We start from the raw sequence: 23,356 nt of genomic DNA on the forward strand, positions 1-23,356 counted from the left end.
TATGGCTTGGAGCAAACCTGACAGCAACGCCACAATGTTGAATAATGCTTTTTGTGCAGCCACAGCACGAAATGTTGGGCGACTCAAATTGTGCGCAATAGGCTGCATGATGCGCAACTTCACTCCCGACGCCCATAGCGAGGTCCATCTTCGCAACCACGATACCATGCAGCTCGGTACAGATGGGTCCAACAACATACCGAATGCTCCGCTCGCCGGCCTCGGTGGCTGAGTGGTTCTAGGAGCTTCATTCGGGAACCAAGCGGATACTACGGTTCGAATCCTCTCTCGGGCGTGGATGAGTGTGATGCCCTTAGGTTAGTTAGGTTTAAGTACTTCTGAGTTTAGGGGACTGATGACCTCAGTTGTTAAGTCCCATGGTGCTTAGAGCCATTTGAACCATTTGAATGCACCGCTCAGGATTGGCATTACTTTTTCTTCAACGCTGAGTGTCGCATATGCCTTCCAGTAGAGAATCGTCGGAGACGTATTTGGAGGCAACCCGGTCAGACTGAACGTTTTAGGCACACTGACCAGCGAGTGCAGCAAGGTATAGGTTCCCTGCTGTTTTCGGGTGGCATTATGTGGGGCCGGCGTACGTCGCTGATGGTCATGGAAGGCGCGGTAACGGCTGTACGGTACGTGAATGTCATCCTCCGACCGATAGTGCAACCATATCGGCAGCATACTGGCGAGGCATTCGTCTTCATGGACAACAATTGGCGCCCACATCGTGCACATCTTGTGAATGACTTCCTTCAGGGTAACGACATCGCTCGACTAGAGTGGCCAGCATGTTCTCCAGACATGAACCCTATTGATGGAAAAGGGCTTTTATGGACGACGTGACCCACCAACCACTCTGAGGCATCTATGCCGAATCGCCGTTGAGGAATGGGACAATCTGGACCAACAGTGCCTTGATGAACTTGTGGACAGTATTCCACGACGAATACAGGCATGCTTCAATGCAAGAGGACGTGGTACTGGGTATAAGAGGTACGGTGTGTACAGCAATCTGGACCACCACCTCTGAGGGTTTTGCTGTATGGTGGTACAACATGCAATTTGTTGTTGACATGAGTGATAAAAAGGGCGGAAGTGATTTTATTTAATTTGTTTATTTACTCCTCAAAGTTCCGTAGGACCAAATTAAGGAGCAAATCTCCAAGGTCATTGAACGTGTCAGTACATGCAATACAACATAAACGTAATAACAGATAAAAATAAGTGTCCATGAACCTTAAAAAAATCAGTCCATAACTTTAAGTTAACGCTATCAGCAATACAATAAAAATCAGCTTTTCAAGAATCTCGTCAACAGGATAGAAGGAGTGACCCATGAGGAAACGCGTGGATTACTGCTAAGATTTTTGAATTCGAGTGGCAGGTTATTGAAAGTGAATGCAGCAGTATACTGCACACCTTTTTGCACAAGAGTTAAGGAAGTCCGATCATAATGTAAATTTGATTTCTGCCGTGTATTAACCGAGTTAAGGTTGCTTATTCTTGGGAATAAACTAATATTGGTAACAAGAAACGACAATAAGGAATATTCGTGTTGGGAGGCCTAAGGAATATACGTATTGGGAGGCCAATGTCAATATACCCAGACTCGTGAACAGAGGGCGACAAGAGGTTCGTGAACTTACACCACTTATTGCCCGAAGCGCCCGTTTCTGAGCCAAAAATATCCTTTTAGAATGGGAAGAGTTACTCCAAAATATAATACCGTACGACAATAGCGAATGAAAATAAGCAAAGTAGACTAATATTCTTGTTGAACGATCGCTCACTTCTGATACCGTTCGAATAACAAAAATGGCACCATCAAGTCTTTGAACAAGATCCTGAACGTGGGCTTTCCACGACAGCTTACCATCTATCTGAACACCTAGAAATTTGAACTGTTCAGTTTCACTAATCATATGCTCGTTCTGTGAAATTAAAATGTTAGGTTTTGTTGAAGTGTGTGTTAGAATCTGTGATTTAGCGTTAGTTTATTTTCTACAAGCCATGAACTGAGGTCATCTACTGCACTATTTGAAACCGAGCTACTGTTGCACACAACATCCTTTACTACGAAGCTAGTGTCATCAGCAAACAGAAACATTTTAGAGTTACCCGTAATACTAGAGGGCATATCATTTATATAAATAAGGAACAGGAGTGGACCCAACACTGATCCCTGAAGCACTCCCCACTTGACAGTACCCCACTCAGACCCCACATCACAGCCATTCTCAGCATCGCGAACGATGACCTTTTGCTGCCTGTTGCTAAAGTAAGAGGTGAAACAGTTGTGAGCTACTCCCCGTATTCCGTAATAGTGAAACTTCTGGAGCAATATTTTGTGATGTTTATGTTGATCTGTATTCCAGTTTTCTGTACAGGTCCGGAACTCTCGGAACCGCGGTGATGCAAAAATTTTTTTGTTATGTGTATTAGTGGGATGGTCTGTAGCCCACCACATCGCGTCGTGATACTCTGTTCTTCCAAACAGTTAAAACCTTACAGCCAGCCACCCCATTCTCTTTCACCTCAGCCAGTGCTCTCGGTTCAAATGGCTCTGAGCACTATGCTACTTAACTTCTGAGGTCATCAGTCGCCTAGAACTTACAACTAATTAAACCTAACTAACCTAAGGACATGCCACACATCCATGCCCGAGGCAGGATTCGAACCTGAGACCGTAGCAATCGTTCGGCTCCAGACTGTAGTGCCTAGAACCGCACGGCCACTCCGGCCGACAGCCAGTGTTGTACTGCTTTGGTTTTCTCTTCGTTGTTGGGCTTCAACTCTTGAGCACCTTATTGTTTATCTCTCATTTTTACCAAGACATTTTAGTTTCAGCTGCAATATTTTTTTTAACTTTTCAGTTCACGGAACTGTTAAGTCCTTTTCCGAGACCAGTTTCCAAAATAACAGATTTTCGTAGATTCACCTTCCTCCCGTCCGTGTCATAGCTTTGGAACGGGACGGAACGAGACGCCCAGGTCAGGTTTTCTTGGGAAGAAAGTTTGCGTGTTGACGTTGGTCGGACGGAGCGACTCGTCATCCTGTTTCCGCGGTTCTCACTCGTTGTAGAATCTAGAAGGTGATAAACAGGCCGGCCGGAGTGGCCGAGCGGTTCTAGACGCTGCAGTCTGGAACCGCGCGACCGCTGCAGTCGCAGGTTCGAATCCTGCCTCGGGTATGGATGTTTGTGATGTGATTAGGTTAGTTAGGTTAAGGAGTTCTGAATTCTAGGGGACTGATGACCTCAGAAGTTAAGTCCCATGGTGCTCAGAACCATCTGACCCATTTTTGTGATAAACAGTGAGACTGGTGGGCAGTTATTAAGTTCTGTGTGTTCTCCGCTCGCTCTGCAGATGGGGGCGAGGCAGCGGCGGCGCTGAGGGATGCGTGGCCAGCTGACTCGTTGCGTGCTGCTGCTGCCGCTGCTGCTGCTGCTGCCGCCGTGGCCGGCCGGCGCCGCCCCCGCACCAGCGCCCCTGCCGTCGCCGTCTGCGTCTGCGTCGCCGTCGCCGTCGCCGGTGGACCGGCTGCTGGACCACCACGCCGAGCAGGGCTCCTCCTGGCAGGCGTGGCTGCTGCTCGACTCGGAGGACGACGCCAGCGCGGACCTGGCGCACGGACAGCGACAGGTACAGACCCACCTGCTCACCTCACCTCACCCCACATCTATGTAGCAGTCTCCTCCGGTTTTACTGCAGGGTACCATGTGGGATCCTGCTCTTTCGTATAATGTAGGATGCATAGAAAGCTGTTTTCTCGGATTGCTAGAGAACATACACTACTGGCCATGCTACATCGCGAAATTTAACCGACAGGAAGAAGATGCTGAGATATGCAAATGATTAGCTTTTCAGAGCATTCACACGATGTTGGCGCCGGTGGCGACACCTACAACGTGCTGACATGAGGAAAGTTTCCAACCGATTTCTCATACACAAACAGCAGTTGACAGGCGTTGCCTGGTGAAACGTTGTTGTGATGCCTCATGTAAGGAGGATAAATGCATACCATCACGTTTCCGACTTTGATAAAGGTCGGATTGTAGCCTATCGCTTTTGCTGTTTATCGTGTCGCGACAATGCTGCTCGTGTTGGTCGAGATCCAATGTCTGTTAGCAGAATATGGAATAGGCGCGTTCAGGAGGGTAATACGGAAAGCCGTGCTGGATCCCAACGGCCTCGTATCACTAGCAGTCGAGATGACAGGCATCTTATCCGCACGGCTGTAACGGATAGTGCAGCCTCGTCTCGATCCCTGCGTCAACAGATGAGGACTTTTGCAAGACTACAACCATCTGCGCGAACAGATTGGTCGAGATCCAATGTCTGTTAGCAGAATATGGAATAGGCGCGTTCAGGAGGGTAATACGGAAAGCCGTGCTGGATCCCAACGGCCTCGTATCACTAGCAGTCGAGATGACAGGCATCTTATCCGCACGGCTGTAACGGATAGTGCAGCCTCGTCTCGATCCCTGAGTCAACAGATGAGGACTTTTGCAAGACTACAACCATCTGCGCGAACAGTTCGAACGACGTTTGCAGCAGCATGGACTATCATCTAGGAGACCATGGCTGCGGTTACCTTTGACGCTGCATCACAGACACGAGCGCCTGCGATGGTGTACTCAACGACGAACTTAGGTGCACGAATGGCAAAACGTCATTTTTTCGGATGAATTCAGGTTCTCTTTACACCATCATGATGGTCGCATCCGTGTTTGGCGACATCGCGGTGAACGCACATTGGAAGCGTGTATTTGTCATCGCCATACTGGCGTATCACCCGGCGTGATGGTATGGGGTGCCATTGGTTACACGCCTCGGTCACCTCTTGTTCGCATTGACGGCACTTTGAACCGTGGACGTAACATTTCAGATGTGTTAAAACCCGTGGTCTACCCTTCATTCGATCCCTGCGAAATCCTACATTTCAGCAGGATAATGCACGACCGCATGTTGCAGGTGCTGTACGGGCCTTTCTGGATACAGAAAATGTTCGACTGCTTCCCTGGCCAACACATTCTCCAGATTTCTCACCAATTGAAAACGTCTGGTCAATGGTGGCCGAGCAACTGGCTCGTCACAATACGCCAGTCACTACGCTTGATGAACTGTGGTATCGTGTTGAAGTTGAATGGGCATCTGTACCTGTACACGCCATCCAATCTCTGTTTGGCTCAATGCCCAGACGTATGAAGGCCGTTATTACGGCCGGAGGTGGTTGTTCTAGGTACTGATTTCTCCGGATCTGTGCACCCAAATTACGTGAAAATGTAATCACATGTCAGTTCTAGTATAATATATTTGTCCAATGAATACCCGTTTATCATCTGCATTTCTTCTTGATGTAGCAATTTTAATGGCCAGTAGTGTCAAGCAAATCATATTAATGGTGTTTATTACAGTAACTGAATTGCCCATACTTATCTTTGCCTTCTACACTGAAGTGTCGCAAACCATTGGCGACATGGAAATAATCAGTGTCCTTCGCTATATACAGCTTCCATGCAAGCCATTAATATAAGAAACAAGTCTCTGCTCAACAGTAAGGATGACGGCTCGTCTTCTAGTGCGGCTCTTCTAGTCCGTATTCTAGTCCAGCCGAGGCTATCTGGAGCGGCGCTTATATTCTCTTCGGGTGGAGGCCGCTTCCTGCCTTGGTGCGGTCCTAGTCAGCCTACTATTGGCTGGCGTTGTGTCACAGCCTTCTCTGCGGTTAACGTTCCATGCTGACGTGCCTGCGTTTGATGTTACGCCGGAACATCCCCAATACTCGTATTTCAGCGACGCAACTACCCGCCATCTTTTACTGTCTGGCCCATTGCACCTACATGGATACTCTGCAAATCACACTTAAGTGCCTGACAGAGGTTTCATCGAATCACCTTCACTGTAATTCTCTATTATTCCAATCTAAAACAGCGCACAGAAGAAAACGAAGACCTATGTCTTTCTGCGTGAGCTCTGATTTCCCTTATTTTATCATGAAGGTCGTTCGCCCTATGGAGATCTGCGTCAACAAAATGTTTTCGCATTTGGAGGAGAAAGTTGGTGATAGAAATTTCGTGAGAAGATTCTACCGCAACGAAAAACGCATTTGTTTTAATGATGTCGACCCCAAATCCTGTCCGAGACACTCCCTCCCCTATTTCGTGATAATACAAAGCGGGCTGCTCTTCTTTGAACTTTCTCGATGTACTCAGTTAATCCTATCTGGAAAGGACCCCAGACCGCACAGCAGTACTCCAAACGACGATGAAGAAGCGAAGAAGCGTAGTGGAGGCAGTCTCTTAAGTAGATCTTTTACATTTTCTAAGTGTTCTGCCAATAAAACGCAGTCTTTGGTTGGCCTTCCCCACAACATTTTCTATGTGTTCTTCCCAATTTAAGTTGTAATTCCTAGGTATATAGTTGAATTTACCGCTTTCGATTTGTCTGACTTATCGTCTAACCGAAGTTTAACGGATCCTTGTTAGCACCCATGTGGATGACCTCACACTTTCTATTAATTAGGGTCAACTGCCAATTTTCGCACCATACAGATATCTTTCCTAAATCATTTTGCAATTATTTTTATATTCCGATGACTTTACTAGTCTATAAACGACAGCGTCATCTGCAAGAAACTTGAGACAGCTGCTCAGATTGTCTCGCAAATTGTTTATATAGATAAGGAATAGCAAAGGGCCTGTAACACTACCTTGGGGAACGCCAGAAATCACTTCTGTTTTACTCCATGACTTTCCGTCAATAATTAGACGATATTCCACTAGCACACAATTTCTCTACAATCCGCTTGTGTCCTATAGTGTCAAAAGCCTTCTGGAAACCTTGAAATACGGAATCAATTTGAAATCCCTTGTCAATAGCACTAAACATTCGCCTGAGTAAAGAGCTTGACTGCGTGTCAATAGACCGTGCTCTTCGAGCTAAACCTGTTGTTCTAAACCGATTTTTGGTGCCTTCATCCGAGCACTGAATCTACAGCAAAACTGAACCTGAGGATAAGCTTCTGAAATGGCCTCACAGAAAATGGCAACCACCCAGAAGGAGAGGATGAAATGAAATGAAACTCCATAGTCCTTAGAGGGTGTGTGATGTCATTTCATTGATTACGAAACCGAGTCATATTAACAGACAGTTTAGCAGTATGAGCCCACTTACCGATATACAGTATTGCAGACAAAGCATGCAGTCAGCACTATTACGAAAAATCACACGCCGTAATGAGGAAAGATGGCTGACTGTCGGGATACGTTATCTATTACAGGTTATGCTCGATTAACAGCTCATAAACCAAGCTGAAATTTTATTTTGTTCGTCTTGGACTGTCATTTGAAATATGCGACTGTTTGTGACACAAAAGACACGACTTAAAAGCACCACAACTAAAGCCACAATAATGACGGCAGTTCTATCAGGCGTATCAGGAGGTCTAGAAACAGCCCTTCCTGTAAGTCGATACATAAACTATAAAGGGGAGGTTACGACGTTAGGATTACAGATTTGTTTCAAACTCTGTACACATTCAGTAGGCCATTAAAACAACATAATTTGTAAGTACTAAGTTGCACTAGTCTGGCAATTTCGAGAAAATAACAAGAGAAGTTTTACGCGTCTATGATGAGGGTTATGTATCTGTGCATAGGTTTGACGTGGGTTTCCCAGGCCTGTCCGTCGTTCTTGAAGTCCACAGCTCGTGGTCTAGTGTCTGTCGTTGCTGCCTCTTGATTACGTGGTCCCGGGTTCGATTCCCGGCCGGGCAGGGGATTTCCTCTTCCCGGGGACAGGGTGTTCGTGTTGTCCTCATCATGTCATCATCATCATCATTCGTGACAGCGAGTAGATTGGACTGTAAAAAAAATCTTAGACTGTGTAAAGATTGGGACTTTCTATGGGCGCTGATGATCGCGCAGTTGATCACCCCCACAAACCAATCATCATCATCATCGTCGTTGAAAATTTAGTTACAGATAGTAAGTAGACAAATAACATATGAAATCGACTACAACTTCATGGAAATGTACGTCTTTTTTCATGCTATTACCTGTCAAATGTTATATAAATTAAATAACGCGAGCAGTAATGGAAAAAATATATTTAAAACAATAAGTGTTAGCGGGATTCGAGTCGGCGCCTCAAGCATGACCTCCTTCTAAGCGCAAACGCTAACCAATTTTTTATCTTATTTTGTTCGTTATTGTTCATTGCATTTCTTCGGGACGGACGTGCCATGACACCCGTTCAAATTCATCGTGATCCATTCACTCAGTCTTTTTATTTTTTTTATTACAAGGGACAGGGAACCCTCTGACCAAACACGCTAAACTACCGTCTCAGCAAGCTGACCTCAATGACTTCTTACGGTCAGCAATTTCGCACTTTCGCACGGATACATCACTTACATAATAGACGCATAAAATTTCATTTGTGATTTTCACAGAATTGTCAGAGTAGTGCACTTTACTAATTGCACATTACGTTGTTTTAATGGTCTACTAAAGTTTGAAGTAAATCCCTGAACCCAGCGTCATGGCCTCTCCTTGTAAGTGAGGTACTGGTGAACAGTTGGACATGTCATTAAAAATGCTCTGTAGGAGAGAGGTACACAGTAATGGAAGAGCTACAAAAAAGATTCCTGTTGCCAGCAAGTACCCGATGCTAACACTGGATGTCACTATTTGTGTACAAACATCCCCATAGATGAATCAGTGGAAGTTGTTAAACACAAGTGTCTTCTAACCAAACTGCGTGCCTACGGAATATCGCCTCACTTGTGCGACTGGCTTCGTGATTTCCTGTCAGAAAGGTCACAGTTAGTAGTCATCGAGTAAAACAGAAGTAATATCCGGCGTTCCCCAAGGGAGTGTTATAGGCCCTCTAATGTTCCTGATCTATATGAGACAATCTGAGTAGCCGTCTTAGATTGTTTGCAGATGATGATGTCATTTACCATCTTGTAAATCATCAGATGATCAAAACGACTTGCAAAATGATTTAAATAAGATATCTGTATGGTACGAAAAGTGGCAATTAACCATGAATAAGGAAAAGTATGAAGTTATTCACATGAGTACTAAAAGAAATCCGCTAAATTTCGATCACGCGATAAGTCAAACAAATCTGAAGGCTGTAAATTCAACTAAATACATAGGGATTACAATTACAAATAACCTACATTGGAATATTGTGGGGGGAGTAAACCAAAGACTGCGATTCACCGGCAGAACACTTAGAAGGGAGCAACAGGTCTACCAAAGAGACTGCTTGCACCACGCTTGTCCGCCCTATTCTGGAGTATTGTTGGGCGGTGTGGGATCCGCATCAGGTGAGACTGACGGATGACATTGAAAAAGTACACAGAAGAGCAGCTCGTTTTGCATTATCGTGAAATAGGGGAGATAGTGTCACAGACATGATACGTGAATTGGAGTGGTAATCCTTAAAACAAAGGCGTTTTTCGTTCCGACGGGATCTTCTCATGAAATTTCAATCACCAGTTTTCTCCTCTGATTGCAAAAACATTCTTTTGGCACCCACCCACATAGGGAGAAATGATCATCACGATAAAATGAGACAAATCAGGGCTCACACAGAAAAACTTAAGTGCTAGTTTTTCCCGCGTGCCGTTCGAGAGTGGAACGGTAGAGAGACAGCTTGAAGGTGGTTCATTGAACCCTATGGCAGGCACTTTATTGTGAATAGCACAGTAATCACGTAGATGCAGAATCTTACAAAACATCGAAGTTTTCAATGGCTGGAGTCAGTCAGTTCATTAACTTGCTTGAAATGTTATCAAATTATAATTTCTTCACTTTGAGAAGTGCTGTGTGCTAACAGCTCAGTTGTGTAACGACGTCTCGAGCATATCTGAGACAATAGCTGACATTTTCTTAAACCACCTTGAGGTAAAATTAATTATCAGTAGCTTTCCATGTTTATAGAACAATCAGCTCTTTGAAAGATACGTGTTGCTGTCAATATTAATAATAGTAGGAGAAAGTAAGCAAGAAGTGGATGCATAAGGATAAGGGACGATTAAAAAGCTTCCGTTCGATGGCAGTGCAGCCCACAATCGGTATGTCTTATCAAGGGAAATCGCCGTGAACACTGAGGCAATTATCAGACCGACGCGCTAGGTTGAAGATACTCGTTTGTTAAAGCGTCATGTCCTGCTGCTTGAAGAAGTCTGTAACTGCCTGTTTCACATCCTCGTCCGACAGGCATCATCGACCCTTCGTGGCCTTTTTTAAGGCACCGAAGGGAAGAGATCCGGACCGTGTGGCGGGCGCTCGAATGCCTCCCACTTGGGTTAGCGTAACTTCTGTGTTACGACGTGCGTTATCATGGAGCACCAGCACCCACTGTTGCAGAACGGTGTTTTCCAACGGTGGTTGTCCACATAAATGCCGCCCCACACACATTCTTCATTCTCCTATGGATGTATAACGTTGGTCCTGTTTGGACGCATTTGGTAATATCGTCGCCATAGTCCATGTTTCCGCAATTAACGCATGAACTTCGGAAAGCCACGCATGCCACACTAATCCCTTGCCTTACGTCGCATTGGAATCGCGTTACGTTGCATATACGCTGCAGCAAGGTTCTCTAACGGAAACGACCCTTATACAAGCACTCAACAGCAAGCACAACATCATCAAATTCACCTTTGCATACAAATGTCAAAATTCGCTTTACCTGACGATCACCAGTAACGCATCTACAGAAACGCTTTTACTACATCCATACATCTTCATCTCACACTCACACATACAACCTAGCAGGTTATAGGCCCATATTACACAGGGCACACAAAATGCCACTGACCACGATGTGTATCAAATTGAATTTGGAATATTTAAACATACAGAAACGGCAAGTCTTTACCAACCTGCGCCCATAGCTATGATGTCTAGGAAAGTTGTGAAATTGATAGATAACAGCAAAAAGAACAACAGCAAAGAAACAGACACAAGGACACTGTGAATTCCATATTTTGCTTCAACTTCACAAAAAACTGCTAATGTGTTCTACACTACTGACCATTAAAATTGCTACACCGAGAAGAAATGCAGATGATAAACGGGTAGTCATTGGACAAATATATTATACTAGGACTGACATGTGATTACATTTTCACGCAATTTGGGTGCATAGATCCTGAGAAATCAGTTCCCAGAATAACCATCTCTGGCCGTAATAACGGCCTTGATACGCCTGGGCAATGAGTCAGACACAGCTTGGATGGCGTGTACAGGTACAGCTTCCCATGCAGCTTATTGTGACGAGCCAGTTGCTCGGCCACCATTGACCAGACGTTTTCAATTGGTGAAATATCTGGAGAATGTGCTGGCCAGGGAAGCAGTCGAGAATTTTCTGTATCCAGAGAGGCCTATACAGGAGCTGCAACATGCAGCCGTGCATTATACTGCTCAAATGTAGGGTTTCGCAGGGATCGAATGAAGGGTAGAGCCAGGGGTCGTAACACATCTGAAATGTAATGTTCACTGTTAAAAGTGCCGTAAATGCGAAGAATAGGTGACGGAGACGTGTAACCAATGGCACTCCATACCATCACGCCCGGTGATTTGCCAGTATGGCGATGGCGAATACACGCTTCCAATGTGCGTTCACCGCGATGTCGCCAAACACGGATGCGACCATCATGATGGTGTAAACAGAACCTGGATTCATCCGAAAAAATGACGTTTTGCCATTCGTGCACCCAGGTTCGTCGATGAGTACTCCATCGCAGGCGCTCCTGTCTGTCATGCAGCGTCAAGGGTAACTGCAGCCATGGTCTCCGAGCTGATAGCCCATGCTGCTGCAAACGTCGTCGAACTGTCCTTGCAGATTGTTGTTGTCTTGCAAACGTCCCCATCTGTTGACTCAGGGATCGAGACGTGGCTGCACTATCCGTTACAGCCATGCGGATAAGATGCCTGTCATCTCGACTGCTTGTGATACGAGGCCTTTGGGATCCAGCCCGGCGTTCCGTATACCCTCCTGAACCCACCGATCCCATATTCTTCTACCTCTCATTGGATCTCGACTAACGCGAGCAGCAGTGTCGCGATACGATAAACCGCAATCGCGATAGGCTACAATTCGACCTTTATCAAAGTCGGAAACATGATGGTACGCATTTTTCCTCCTTACCTGAGGCATCACAACAACGTTTCACCAGGCAACGCCTGTCAACTGCTGTTTGTGTATGAGAAATCGGTTGGAAAGTTTCCTCATATCAGCACCTTGTGTGAATGCTCTGAAAAGCTAATCATTTGCATATCTCAGCATCTTCTTCCTGTCGGTTAAATTTCGCGTATGTAGCACGTCATCTTCGTGGTGTAGCAATTTTAATGGCCAGTAGTGTACATCTACCCCTACGTCTGTATTCTGCAAGCCACATTAAGGCGCGTGTCGGAGAGTACTTTTGTACCACTATCAGTTCCCCCTTTCCTTTTCGAGTGGCTTATGGTTGAAACTGTGCTATGTAATGCTGTTTTTTCCGCGATCAACCTATTATGTAGTAGACTGCCACACAGCATGAAAACTAAGGTAATGAAGACAAATTTTGCAACTAAGGTACGTACGACATACAATGTTGTGAGTGCTCCGTACAATATGTGCGTTGAACTCGGTGAAGCTTCTGAATGAAGTGTAAGGATCATATAAATACATTTAGTTACAACATGACAAACAAATCCGGAATATCAACCCACATGAATGGAGTTAGGTTTTTTATAAGACTACGTTTATGACAGAAAGATTAAAAGATGCGAAGACATATACGTATGCACATCTCCGTCTCTTTGATTACATAAGTTGGTAATGCTCTTAAACTTACAGTTCGCTGTTTCTGTACTTGTGCAATCCCTATATTATGACCTGCGGTATGGTTTTTGCTGGAACATCTTGTAAGTAGCTTATACATATTAGGCAATATCCTGACTTACTCGCTCATCATCGCCAGTCGAGATTACTAAGGATAGTAACTTAATACGGAAATGGTGTTGGCCTTAAACTTTAGGCGTTGTTTCAGAAGGGATTTTTCTAAATTCAGCTCTTAAGGGGATGAAACAGGAGATCTATTAAGGCAGTTTTGAAGCTAGCTCTACAAGAACTCGTATTTGGTTTCTCGGTCAAAAATAAAGAAACACGTTTCTCAGTATTGCTCACAACCTTATGGGGTGACATAGTGGGCGAAATTTATTAACAATAAATCATTATTAAAGAATTAGAATGTATTTTAAAAGATACGTTTGTGAAAATTGGTACTTGACTTCTCGATTAAAAACAGAAAACACATGTTTCAGTGTCTGGAAATTCAACCCTTGTGGTGGCGAAATATGGCATGAATATTTTAATGGAAATATTTCATTATGCAAGTAGTTTTGAATATAAATCTATGAAGATTTGTATTTAACTTCTCACATTTCACTGTTTTTGCAAATTCAACCACTAAAGAGGGTGAAATAGGGGATAAAAATTTGAGAGGAAATATTTCGGCGTATTAAAAATGTTTAAATCTAAATATATGAAAACTAATATTTGACTTCTCGGCTAGAAATAAAAAAATACATGTTTCAGTATTTTTGGAAATCCAGTCCTCTAACGGAGTGTAATAGAGGATGAAAATTTTTGTAGAATTTTTTCATTATGCAAGCATTTGCAAACCTCAATCTATGAAAATTTATATTAGACTTTCCTGTTAGAAATAAAAAAAATCGTGTGTCACTGGTTTTGGAAATTTAACTCGCAAGTGAGTGAATCAGAGGATGAAAATTTTTACGAAAGTATTTCATTATACTAAAAGATATGGTAAGCTACAAATGTGAAATTAAATATTTCAGTTCTCGGTTACATGTAAAAAATATTTGTTATGGGATGAAAGTTTCTATGAAAATATCAGCATAAGAACACAAAGGGTATGACAAACAAAAACTCTGGACTCCAGGTACCAGAATCACATTTTGGTCAGAAGTACATTCGGAGAAGACCATGCTTCTATAATGTCTAAACTTCCTGGCAGATTAAAAATGTGTGCCAGACCGAGACTCGAACTCGGGACCTTTGCCTTTCGTGGGCAAGTGCTCCACCATCTGAGCTACCCAAGCACGACTCACGCCCCGTCCTCGCCTTACTTCTGCCAGTATCTCGTATCCTACCTTTCAGACTTTACAGAAGCTCTCCTGCGAACCTTCCAGAACTATCCTTTCTTTCAGGAGTGGTAGTCCTGCAAGGTTCGCAGGAGAGCTTTTGTAAAGTTTGGAAGGTAGCATACGAGATACTGGCAGAAGTAAGGCTGTGAGGACGAGGCGTGAGTCGTGCTTGGGTAGATGGTAAAGCACTTGCCCGCGAAAGGCAAAGGTAACGAGTTCGAGTCTCGGTCCGGCATACAGTTTTAATCTGCCAGGAAGTTTCATATCGGCGCACACTCCGCTGCAGAGTGAAAATCTCATTCTATAATCTCATTTAGCATGAACAGCTTAGAGGGCGTCGCAATTTGTCAACAACATAAAAATTCGATTATAGGAAAACATACAAAGATCTGTCAGATTATACAGACTATGCGATCGCAGCAGCGGGTGGTAAGGTATGCTAAGGTATATGCACCGAAATGAAGTTTAAAGTAGACAGCTTTCTACGTCCAGAGAAAGGAATACTCATGTAAACCACTGACTCATCTGAATTTGAGGGTGTAGCACCTCGAAAAGCGTCGTGGAAGAAACGTAAACTGCCAAAGATAATTGTTTTAACTTTTCTTCTGAGCTAAACCTTATACTAGACATAAGAGACTTGTAGAGCGGTGTTATATTTTGCACGTGTTGCTCCACAGGGCGGCTCTGCGCCACGGCGCATCACCCCCAAGTCGGTGTTCATAGCGCCCGCCTTCACGCCCGACCAACTGCCGGCCTGCGCAGAAGGCTACCGCGCCGATTCGATGGGCCGCTGCGTCAAGGTGTTGCGTGTCGACCAGGCGGCCCATCTCGACTTCCTGCTGCGGCGCCTTAACGCCAAGTACGCCCCGGCCAAGCAGAGCCCTGTTGCAGCCGCTGCTGTCCAGGGTCCGCCACCGCCGCCGCCGCCACAAGGTCCTCTCAAGCTTCCCCTGCCCGTGGACACTCACACCACCACCTCGACGGCAACACCGGTTTCGAAGCCGACGTCGGAGACCCCGCCTCCTAAAGCAGATCAGAGTGAGTCTGATGACACCGGCGCCGCCGACATGATCATCAGCCTCTTCGGCGGCCAGGAAGGCAGCGGCGGCGGAGGTGGCGGCGAAGACACTGCAGCCGTGGACCCTACTGTGCTCAGTGCTGGGCCGCCTGCGGAAGACGTCGACGTCCGAGACACTCTGCCCATGCTCGTCCTCACTCACACCGATTCCTCGTCGCCGGTCGAAGACGAGATCGTCCCTGAGCCCGTGCAATTTACTGGCGAGGTGGTGACGGTAGCCTCTCCAGTTCAGAGAGAATCGAACTCGCTTCCTCCGACCTCGTCACCCTCCCCTGCACCACAAGTGACTTTAATCTCTGACAAACACCAGCACAATGCTGGTGGACAGATGATGCGTGACGCCAGTCCAGTCGCTGCATCAGATACGTCTCCTGGTGAGGATTGGACACCGGTCTCTTCTGCTCACGAGTCCAAATCCCCAGGTTCGTCAAAGAAGCGTACAGGAGAGTTTGTCTCAGACGACTGGCGAGAACGACCCATTCCTTCTGACGAGACAGCGAAGACTGTTCCAGTGGGCACGAGGAATGCTGACACTTCCGCAGTTGGCTCCGCCCAATTTTCGAATGTGAAAGTTGATACTACACGTACCGGTCCATTGGAAACCTCCCCTGTGGACAATTCTTCCAAAAAGAACAGTGCACAATATCCTGCACAGATGCAGAGGCAGCAGGGCAGTCACAGTTCCACCTTTGCCACCGCAAATGTGCCCAATGCCCACGTTGGTTCTACAGCATACAACAGTTACAACTCACCAGAAGTTCAACACGCTCAGGAGTGGAGTGGTGTGACAAATCGTATCCCACATACAGACAATGGCTATGTGCGGTTTCCACAAGGCCACGGAGGGGGTTATGTCCGTTTCCCACTAGATGCTTTCCAGGAGCAGCGAAATTCTGGTGGCAGCAAGTTATGGTGGTTGCAACCAGGCCCTAATGGTTGGCGTGTTAGACATCCTGATGCACGCTACAGACCAGCACTGGTACGCTTCTTCACACGGTTGCCACCATTACATGGACAGACTTCTTGGGACACCTACGCTAGGCGTGCATAACTTGCCCACTCATCTAGGTTGTACTTAACAGAACACCACACATAAGATATTACCCGTTTTCTCTACATGTAGTACTAGAATGGTCCAGCATTCTGATTATATGTTGCACGAGAGTGATAAAACAGCTGCACCTGGCAAGACGAGTGTTGTGGAGTGTCTCTACATATTTTTAACCTGGTTCTGTGCTCATGATGATTTTATCACATAAATATGAGATACACATCAGTATCAAGTTTGATATTGTGATACATGTGTAAAGTGGAGAAGAAGCAGTAAATATTATAACAGTGCTATGTACCGTTATAAACATGAATACTCGAACATGCAATATTGATTGTATTACAGTGTAAACATTTGGGAGGATACATATAGTTTGGAGTGTTGCCATACTGTGACTTCTTTCAAGAGTCACTATCATCCACAACATGTAGTTTAAAGGAACCATTTGTTCCTTTCTATTTTCCCTAGTTTAATACACTGTATATTGTTGATTAAATGTGTACATAGTGTACAGGAAAAGTAGTTCTACCAACTAATAGGTTTTAAAAAATTTATTCTTCCATAGGAGAATAAAAATATGTAATGTGGTCATGCGTTTTATTTAGCATCACCTTCAGAAGTAGTGTATTCATAAATTTTCTTCTTATTGTATTATATGATCATTGCAATTTTTTGCATATATTGTAAAATATCAGAGAAGTCTTGCCAAGTGATGGACTGAATGGTATTTTAGATCTTATAGTAGCGAGTGGAATTATATATCGACCAAACCAGCCAATGATTTGGCACATGATTAATACCTTACCATCTGACTTTTATACTGTAAATATTACATATACTTTTGTCACTAGCAAATAGTATTTTGCATTTTATCTTATTTAGTTATTCATCTGTATTCATGTAGGAAAAGTGAAGGATGAAATTTTCCAAAGCGCACAGGCTTTTGTAAGAACACTCGTTTCTCTTTCCCTGGTGCACATTAATGTGCAGTACAAAATGTGATTATAATGTGCTTTTAGTTACCACATATATGTGTAAATAAGTGTCAGTAGACTAATTACATAAAAAACAAGTCAATAGAAATAAACGCCACATTTTGCTGTTAGTTGTCTCGAAAGCTAAGTTAGCATACCCTCATAGACACTGTATATATATACAGCCAACTTAATGTACATAATGTTTTGTCAGCCAAGATAATTGTAAATCTATTTTTGAGAGTAATAGAAGTTCACATGCAATATTCTAGTCTTTTGCACTGTGTATAACAAAGCTTTAAAAGCTACTAGTGCCTTTTGATTTGTTGCTTTGTTTATAATGAAATTTATGCAGTCCAAGTACAATTGTTAAAGTTTTCAGAATAATTTTGATCCAATGTTTTCTATTTTTATAAGCCTATCCCGGTACTTAATATTTTAGAGATTGAAAAACAGTTATTCAGTTTTTATTGCTCTTAATCTTTCCCAGTTCAGCCTGCTGCCCATTTAGTCCTCTCTGTGTTAACATTTGTTTAATGCTTTGTAATATGCAGAATTCGACTATTTGGTTATGTTTGTGCCCATTTATGGTAAGTGATTTAATGATTAGTATGATGAAATTTTCCTGTTAAATAGTGAAGCTTTCCTATCCATTTACCCACAAGATCTACTACCTGTTCTTGATGACATCCATCATTACTTGTAATGAAACCATTCAGAAATCAAAAAAACCCTATGTAAAAGTTGTAATACTTCCATAGTTTCACCTTTGTAATAATTTACAGTTTGAAAAACATATATGTGTCCCAGGGTCATAATTGGTTGTTAATTGTGGGGTCACCAATATTTATGACATGATTTCAGAAACTAACTGAAGATATAGTTAGCAAGGAAACTGATAACACTATAATATGTGAATTTAGGAGCATTAAAGAAATTCATAATAAACAAATGGACTAGTACCATTATGACTCAGTCTGGAAATATTAGGTAATTTCAGTAATTTGCTCTGAAGTACCTCAGGTTGGGTCACCATTTGAATTCTCGTACATTTTATTAGTGTTTGGTGTTTCAGCCTATGTTCACAACAAAACTTGAACCTTCTGTCCCATGAGCTTTTCACTCTTGATTCAGCACTTTTGAGGGTACCTCTTAAAGCAATCACATCTAGTTTGAAGAAGGCGGAGGCTTGTGTGAAATACAAGTACATAATTCAGGGTTTTCACTTTCAAACCTATCAATTTCTAGCTAAAATTCTGCACTAAAAGATAAATGTAGTAAATTAAATCATCACAGTTACAGTGTTCTAACATTATGAGGCATATATAAAGTCTTTATAATGATGGTGATGTAATTATAACATCAAATTAAATTATTATGTCATTTGCAGATATTTCTCAAGATAAATTTCATAAGTCATCTATATTTTTACTTACACACTGTGTTACACTGAGAAAGTTTTAACCCTTAAATGAATATTTGGATTGAGGAAAATAGAATGCAGTTCTCTTTTAATTTTGATTTTGCTTCATTTAGTGAATAAGCTAGTTGAACTTCATTAATGATTTTAACTTAATTTTATTCTAACCACAATTTTCCACACTTTCATATGTAATTATTAAAATGATTCTATAATTCAAAACAGACAAGGGGAGTACTGCAAACCTTCATGAATACTGCACTCACAACAAACTTTCTTTCGAAACAGATAAAGAGAAGTAGGTAGCAGGAAATGTGAGTAGGTAGCTGGAAATGTGATTATTATTTATTGGTTTCATTTTTATTCTCAGATATGGATAGCTAAAAGTTAATAAATAAAAAAGAAGTAAAAATGATGCATATATTTTTTAATCTAATAGAACTGAAGCCCAAAAAATTTGAAAAAGTATTTACAGTTTTAATATTTTTTAAATAAAGTTATTTTAGTGTGAAACAAGAGTTACAGTATTCAAGAAGAAAATTCATAATATTCAAGATATTTATTTTAAAGTATGGCATTACGTGTAAGGAGATAGATTTCGAGACAGCGTTTACAGCCTGCTTAAGTTACCAAACTATTGTTGGTAATACCTAAGCTATGTGTGTGGGATTTTAGCAACATGATACTCTTGGTAATTATTCTTTTAATTACTTTTAAGAGTTTTTCATGCACAATGTAGCATCAAATAGCACTAATATATAAATGTACAAATTGTCAGGCCAGAATGTATTTAATAAATATATCAACGATATCTTTTTGTCAGTCTCTGTTAGATTACTTTTCTCTTTCCTTCTCCAGAAATTAACTTCCTTTCCAAGTAACTTGAAATTTGACTGCTCTAGCTAATAGTAAGCTTAGAGGTGAAAATACTTTTGATGCCATAATACGTTTCTGAGACATTCAGTTTTCACACACACACACACACACACACACACACACACACACACACACACACACATATATATATATATATATATATATATATATATATATATATATATATATATATATTCCTTTGGATGTGTACCAAATAATTTATGCTGTAGTTGAAAACAAACTAGACTGTATTCTGTTCAATACCTGTTGTGGACTTACAAACTTTAATCACAACTTTATTGTTTTTTGAAATCATCCTATATTCTCATTCACAATTGAAAGGTGCAACAATTCAAAAATAAATTCCCATCATGCACTCCACAACACATTGCACATTTCATTGAGACCCTAAAATATTCTTGGAGGATCTGCCACATCAGTTAAGATAGGGAAGTTGTACTCTTAATAACTACAAATGCCATTTGACCTCAGTTTTGCAACTTGACTATGAATATTTCAGCAAACGATGTTAGCTTACTGTGTAGCCATCAAATGAAATTTTTTCATGTACTGAATGTGGAAGTTATTATTTTTTTTTTAAATGTAGAAATGTTTTGTTGTTAAATAATTTGTTAGCTTGTGAAAACAGATGTGACTGGTGTAACAGTTTCCAGTGTTCAGACTAAAATGTTTTACAAAGAAGCTGTAAACTGCGCTACAGTTTACAGTTGACATTGGCACCTTACACAATTCTATGCTGTCTATGACATGATGATGTGTGGCCAAAATCTGTTAAATCACGCTTTTAGCGTGTTTTCTGGTCCTATCTTGTGGATGGATTATGGACTTTGCTATAAGCACTTTGCCGCGCCATGGCTATTTGAAACATGTATCACCTGAAGGGCATCTCTATTGTAATAAAGTATCTAACAGCCGGTGAGGAATGTTTTACTCACCAGTGGTGCTAAAGACGAGGTCGCAGTTTCATAAATTTACATTTACCAAGAGATGTAACCGAAACATCATTTTTGCAGTTTGGTACTAAATTTTTCATATTTTCTGCCTATTGTACGAAGTGGTTCACCGTGAACAATGTCATGCGCTGTATTACGTATTCCTGTTATGAAGATCTATACAGTGGTATTTAAAGAATATATTTCTGTATTATAAAAATGCTTTTTTGTGTATACGAATCGACAAATAAAAATCGTATGAATATTATCTTAAAAGAAAAATATTTGCGTCTGTGCTTTATATCGTCAGCCGAAGTCTGCCTCCGTAGCGTAGCGATACCGTTACTGCCTGCCACGCAAGGGGCCCAGGTTCGATCTCGGCGGGGGACTGGGTGTTGTGTTGTGTCCTTCATCGTCGTTTTCATTATGATTGACACGTAAGTCGCCGAAGTGACGTCAGCCAAAAAGACTTGCAATACGGCTTCCGAACCCCGAAGGGGATATCCCGGCCAATAAATACCATACGATCATTTCATTTCATCGTCAGCCGAAAATCTCGTGTAGAGATGCATATATTCGGTGATCCGTACTACAACGCAGTGTCGTTTGGAGAGATCATTATAACTGGGAGATCTTAACAGTTTTAAGAAAACACACCATGGGCAACAAGCAAGCTGACGCTGAGAAGCCGTACATCACCACGCAACAGTTCACTAAATATATAGTTCGACTAAAATTACTTGAAAATGACTCTTCGCACGTTGTAGCTGCTTCCTTCCAATTAGAGCGCTCAACGTCACGCTCAGTGTTTCTTGATGTGTTTGTATCTCGAATCCTGGGTCTGGCCCTTTGATTTCGTATTTCATCACACACACACACACACACACACACACACACACGCACCGCCCCCCCCCCCCCCCCCCTCCTCCACACATACACACAGGTAACGAACGAAATACACACGTTTCAGACACACAGCATTAATCAAACACTACTGGATCCTTCCGTACAAGACGCGATTTAGCATCATGTATACAGGTATACAGTTATTATAATCACAGATAGCTGCTTACACTTGTTGAGCTCCTCACGGCAATACACGAAACCGAAGTTTTGAAGACTGAAATTAATCATTGTAATTGGGACAGCAGAGTCATAAATACAACAACTGTATGCAGTATGATGGAATAGCATAGTGGGTAGTGTTTATACATGGCGTGTATACGATTCGAACCTCGGCAAATGCAGCGTAATTTTTTAGTTTTCTTAATCTAATTGAAAGACATTGTTTATCATGATTATTCCATTAATTGGTTTAAATGTACTTTTTCATTTATAATACTTTGTTATTGCTCTCATTTTTCTTCCTATAATTCTTTTTCCGCTTGGAGTCTGATTGCGTCACCTGTAATCTTCAATCAAGTGCCGACTAGGACTTCTCACCACTTGGTAATGCAGTCTCCTGCGTAGTCAGCTTGAGAATAGTTTCAGGTAATCAGTGACAGCGAGAAATTAAGCGAGAAATTGCAGTTTGCTTTTACCGCTAAAGACTGAAATTTTGCTGCTGAAAATGGCTATGCGGACAAACATATAACGAAATTTTTCTGTCTTTGGTTTGCTCGTAGAGGTTAGCCTCAAAGTCAGCGAACAAAGCGATTGTGATTTTACTCGTAGTTCTCCCTGAGATTGTCGATCGTCGTTTTCTCTGATACATTCAACATCACGAAGTTGTGGTTATGTTAGAACTTGTATTTAAACTCAGTGCTACAAAACCCGTCGTTTTCCGCAGTTCAGTCACTCGCAACTTAAAATCAGTGTCTCCCATTTCCCGTCATACCTCGCGGCAGACGCTTCCAACATGGCTCCGCGTTATTGACAGCATTTGTGAAGTGAACCGCCGTGTTTTTGTGTCACCTCTAACCGAGCGATAGCCGGCAGCAGACGTAGCAATACTGTGGCGACAAGTGACAGACGTTAATTGTCAAGTAATTTAAATCGGACCATAATTTGTGGACCATTGGCGATGTAGTGGTTTGTGGCGTAATTGAACTGAAAAACATCAATTAACATATACTGTTGGGTTGAATACAATCTTAACTGGCACGACTAATATAACGTAATAAATTTATAATTTTTTGAGATTCATTTCAACGTGTTTCTGGATACACGCATCTTTTGTGTGTTCTTTCGAGGTTATCAGTGATGGCAAGTTTTACAAAAACCGGAACAAGATTGTAAACCGCTGAAGGAGCCATTTACCGAGAGATACTGTGACAGTTCAGTGATTTCATCACTCAAATCGAGATCGGCAGAAAAACAATACCAATAACAATGATTCAGGTATACACGGCGACGTCAAGAGCAGAACGTGAAGAGACAGAGCATTAAGAGGGCTTGTAAAGGATATGTAATGGATGACGAAAATGTAATAATCATGGGGGGACTCAGGTGAAGGATTATGAGGCAGAGTTACGGGAGAATACGGTCTGAGTAATAGGAATGAGAAACGAGAAAGACTCATTGAGTTCTGCAACAAGTTTCAGTCAGTAATTGCAAATACAATACTCACAAGGAACTCCTTGAGTGCGAGGTCGCAAGTTCAGTCGTTAGTAAGACGCATCTGAAAGTGTTGTGTTAACAATTATGAAGGGAAAGATATTAGCTATGACAGTTTTGTGATTTAATTATTCAAATCGAGACTGGCAGAAAAGCAGCGCCAACAACAATTGTTCAGATTGCATATTGATGTCAAAAGCATAATACAGGGTGTTTCAAAAATGACCGATATATTTGAAACGGCAATACAAACTAAACGAGCAGCGATA

The 23,356-nt window shown here is 42.4% G+C and overlaps 1 protein-coding gene across 6 annotated transcripts in view; it reads left to right on the plus strand.

Annotated features, from left to right (window-relative positions):
* LOC126335220 (uncharacterized) overlaps positions 1 to 19,513 on the plus strand; it is a 494,861-nt gene extending 475,348 nt beyond the window's left edge. For all 6 annotated transcript variants that reach the window (XM_049998251.1, XM_049998254.1, XM_049998250.1 and 3 more), the window contains 2 exons: positions 3,372 to 3,647; positions 14,857 to 19,513. In XM_049998251.1, the coding sequence (XP_049854208.1) occupies positions 3,402 to 3,647; positions 14,857 to 16,308 (1,698 nt within the window). In that variant the 5' untranslated portion in view covers positions 3,372 to 3,401 and the 3' untranslated portion in view covers positions 16,309 to 19,513. The remainder of the gene's footprint in view (positions 1 to 3,371; positions 3,648 to 14,856) is intronic.
* The last annotated feature ends 3,843 nt before the right edge of the window (positions 19,514 to 23,356 follow it).

This window comes from Schistocerca gregaria, chromosome 2 (genome assembly GCF_023897955.1).
Source record: "Schistocerca gregaria isolate iqSchGreg1 chromosome 2, iqSchGreg1.2, whole genome shotgun sequence".
In the NCBI taxonomy this organism is placed as follows: domain Eukaryota; kingdom Metazoa; phylum Arthropoda; class Insecta; order Orthoptera; family Acrididae; genus Schistocerca; species Schistocerca gregaria.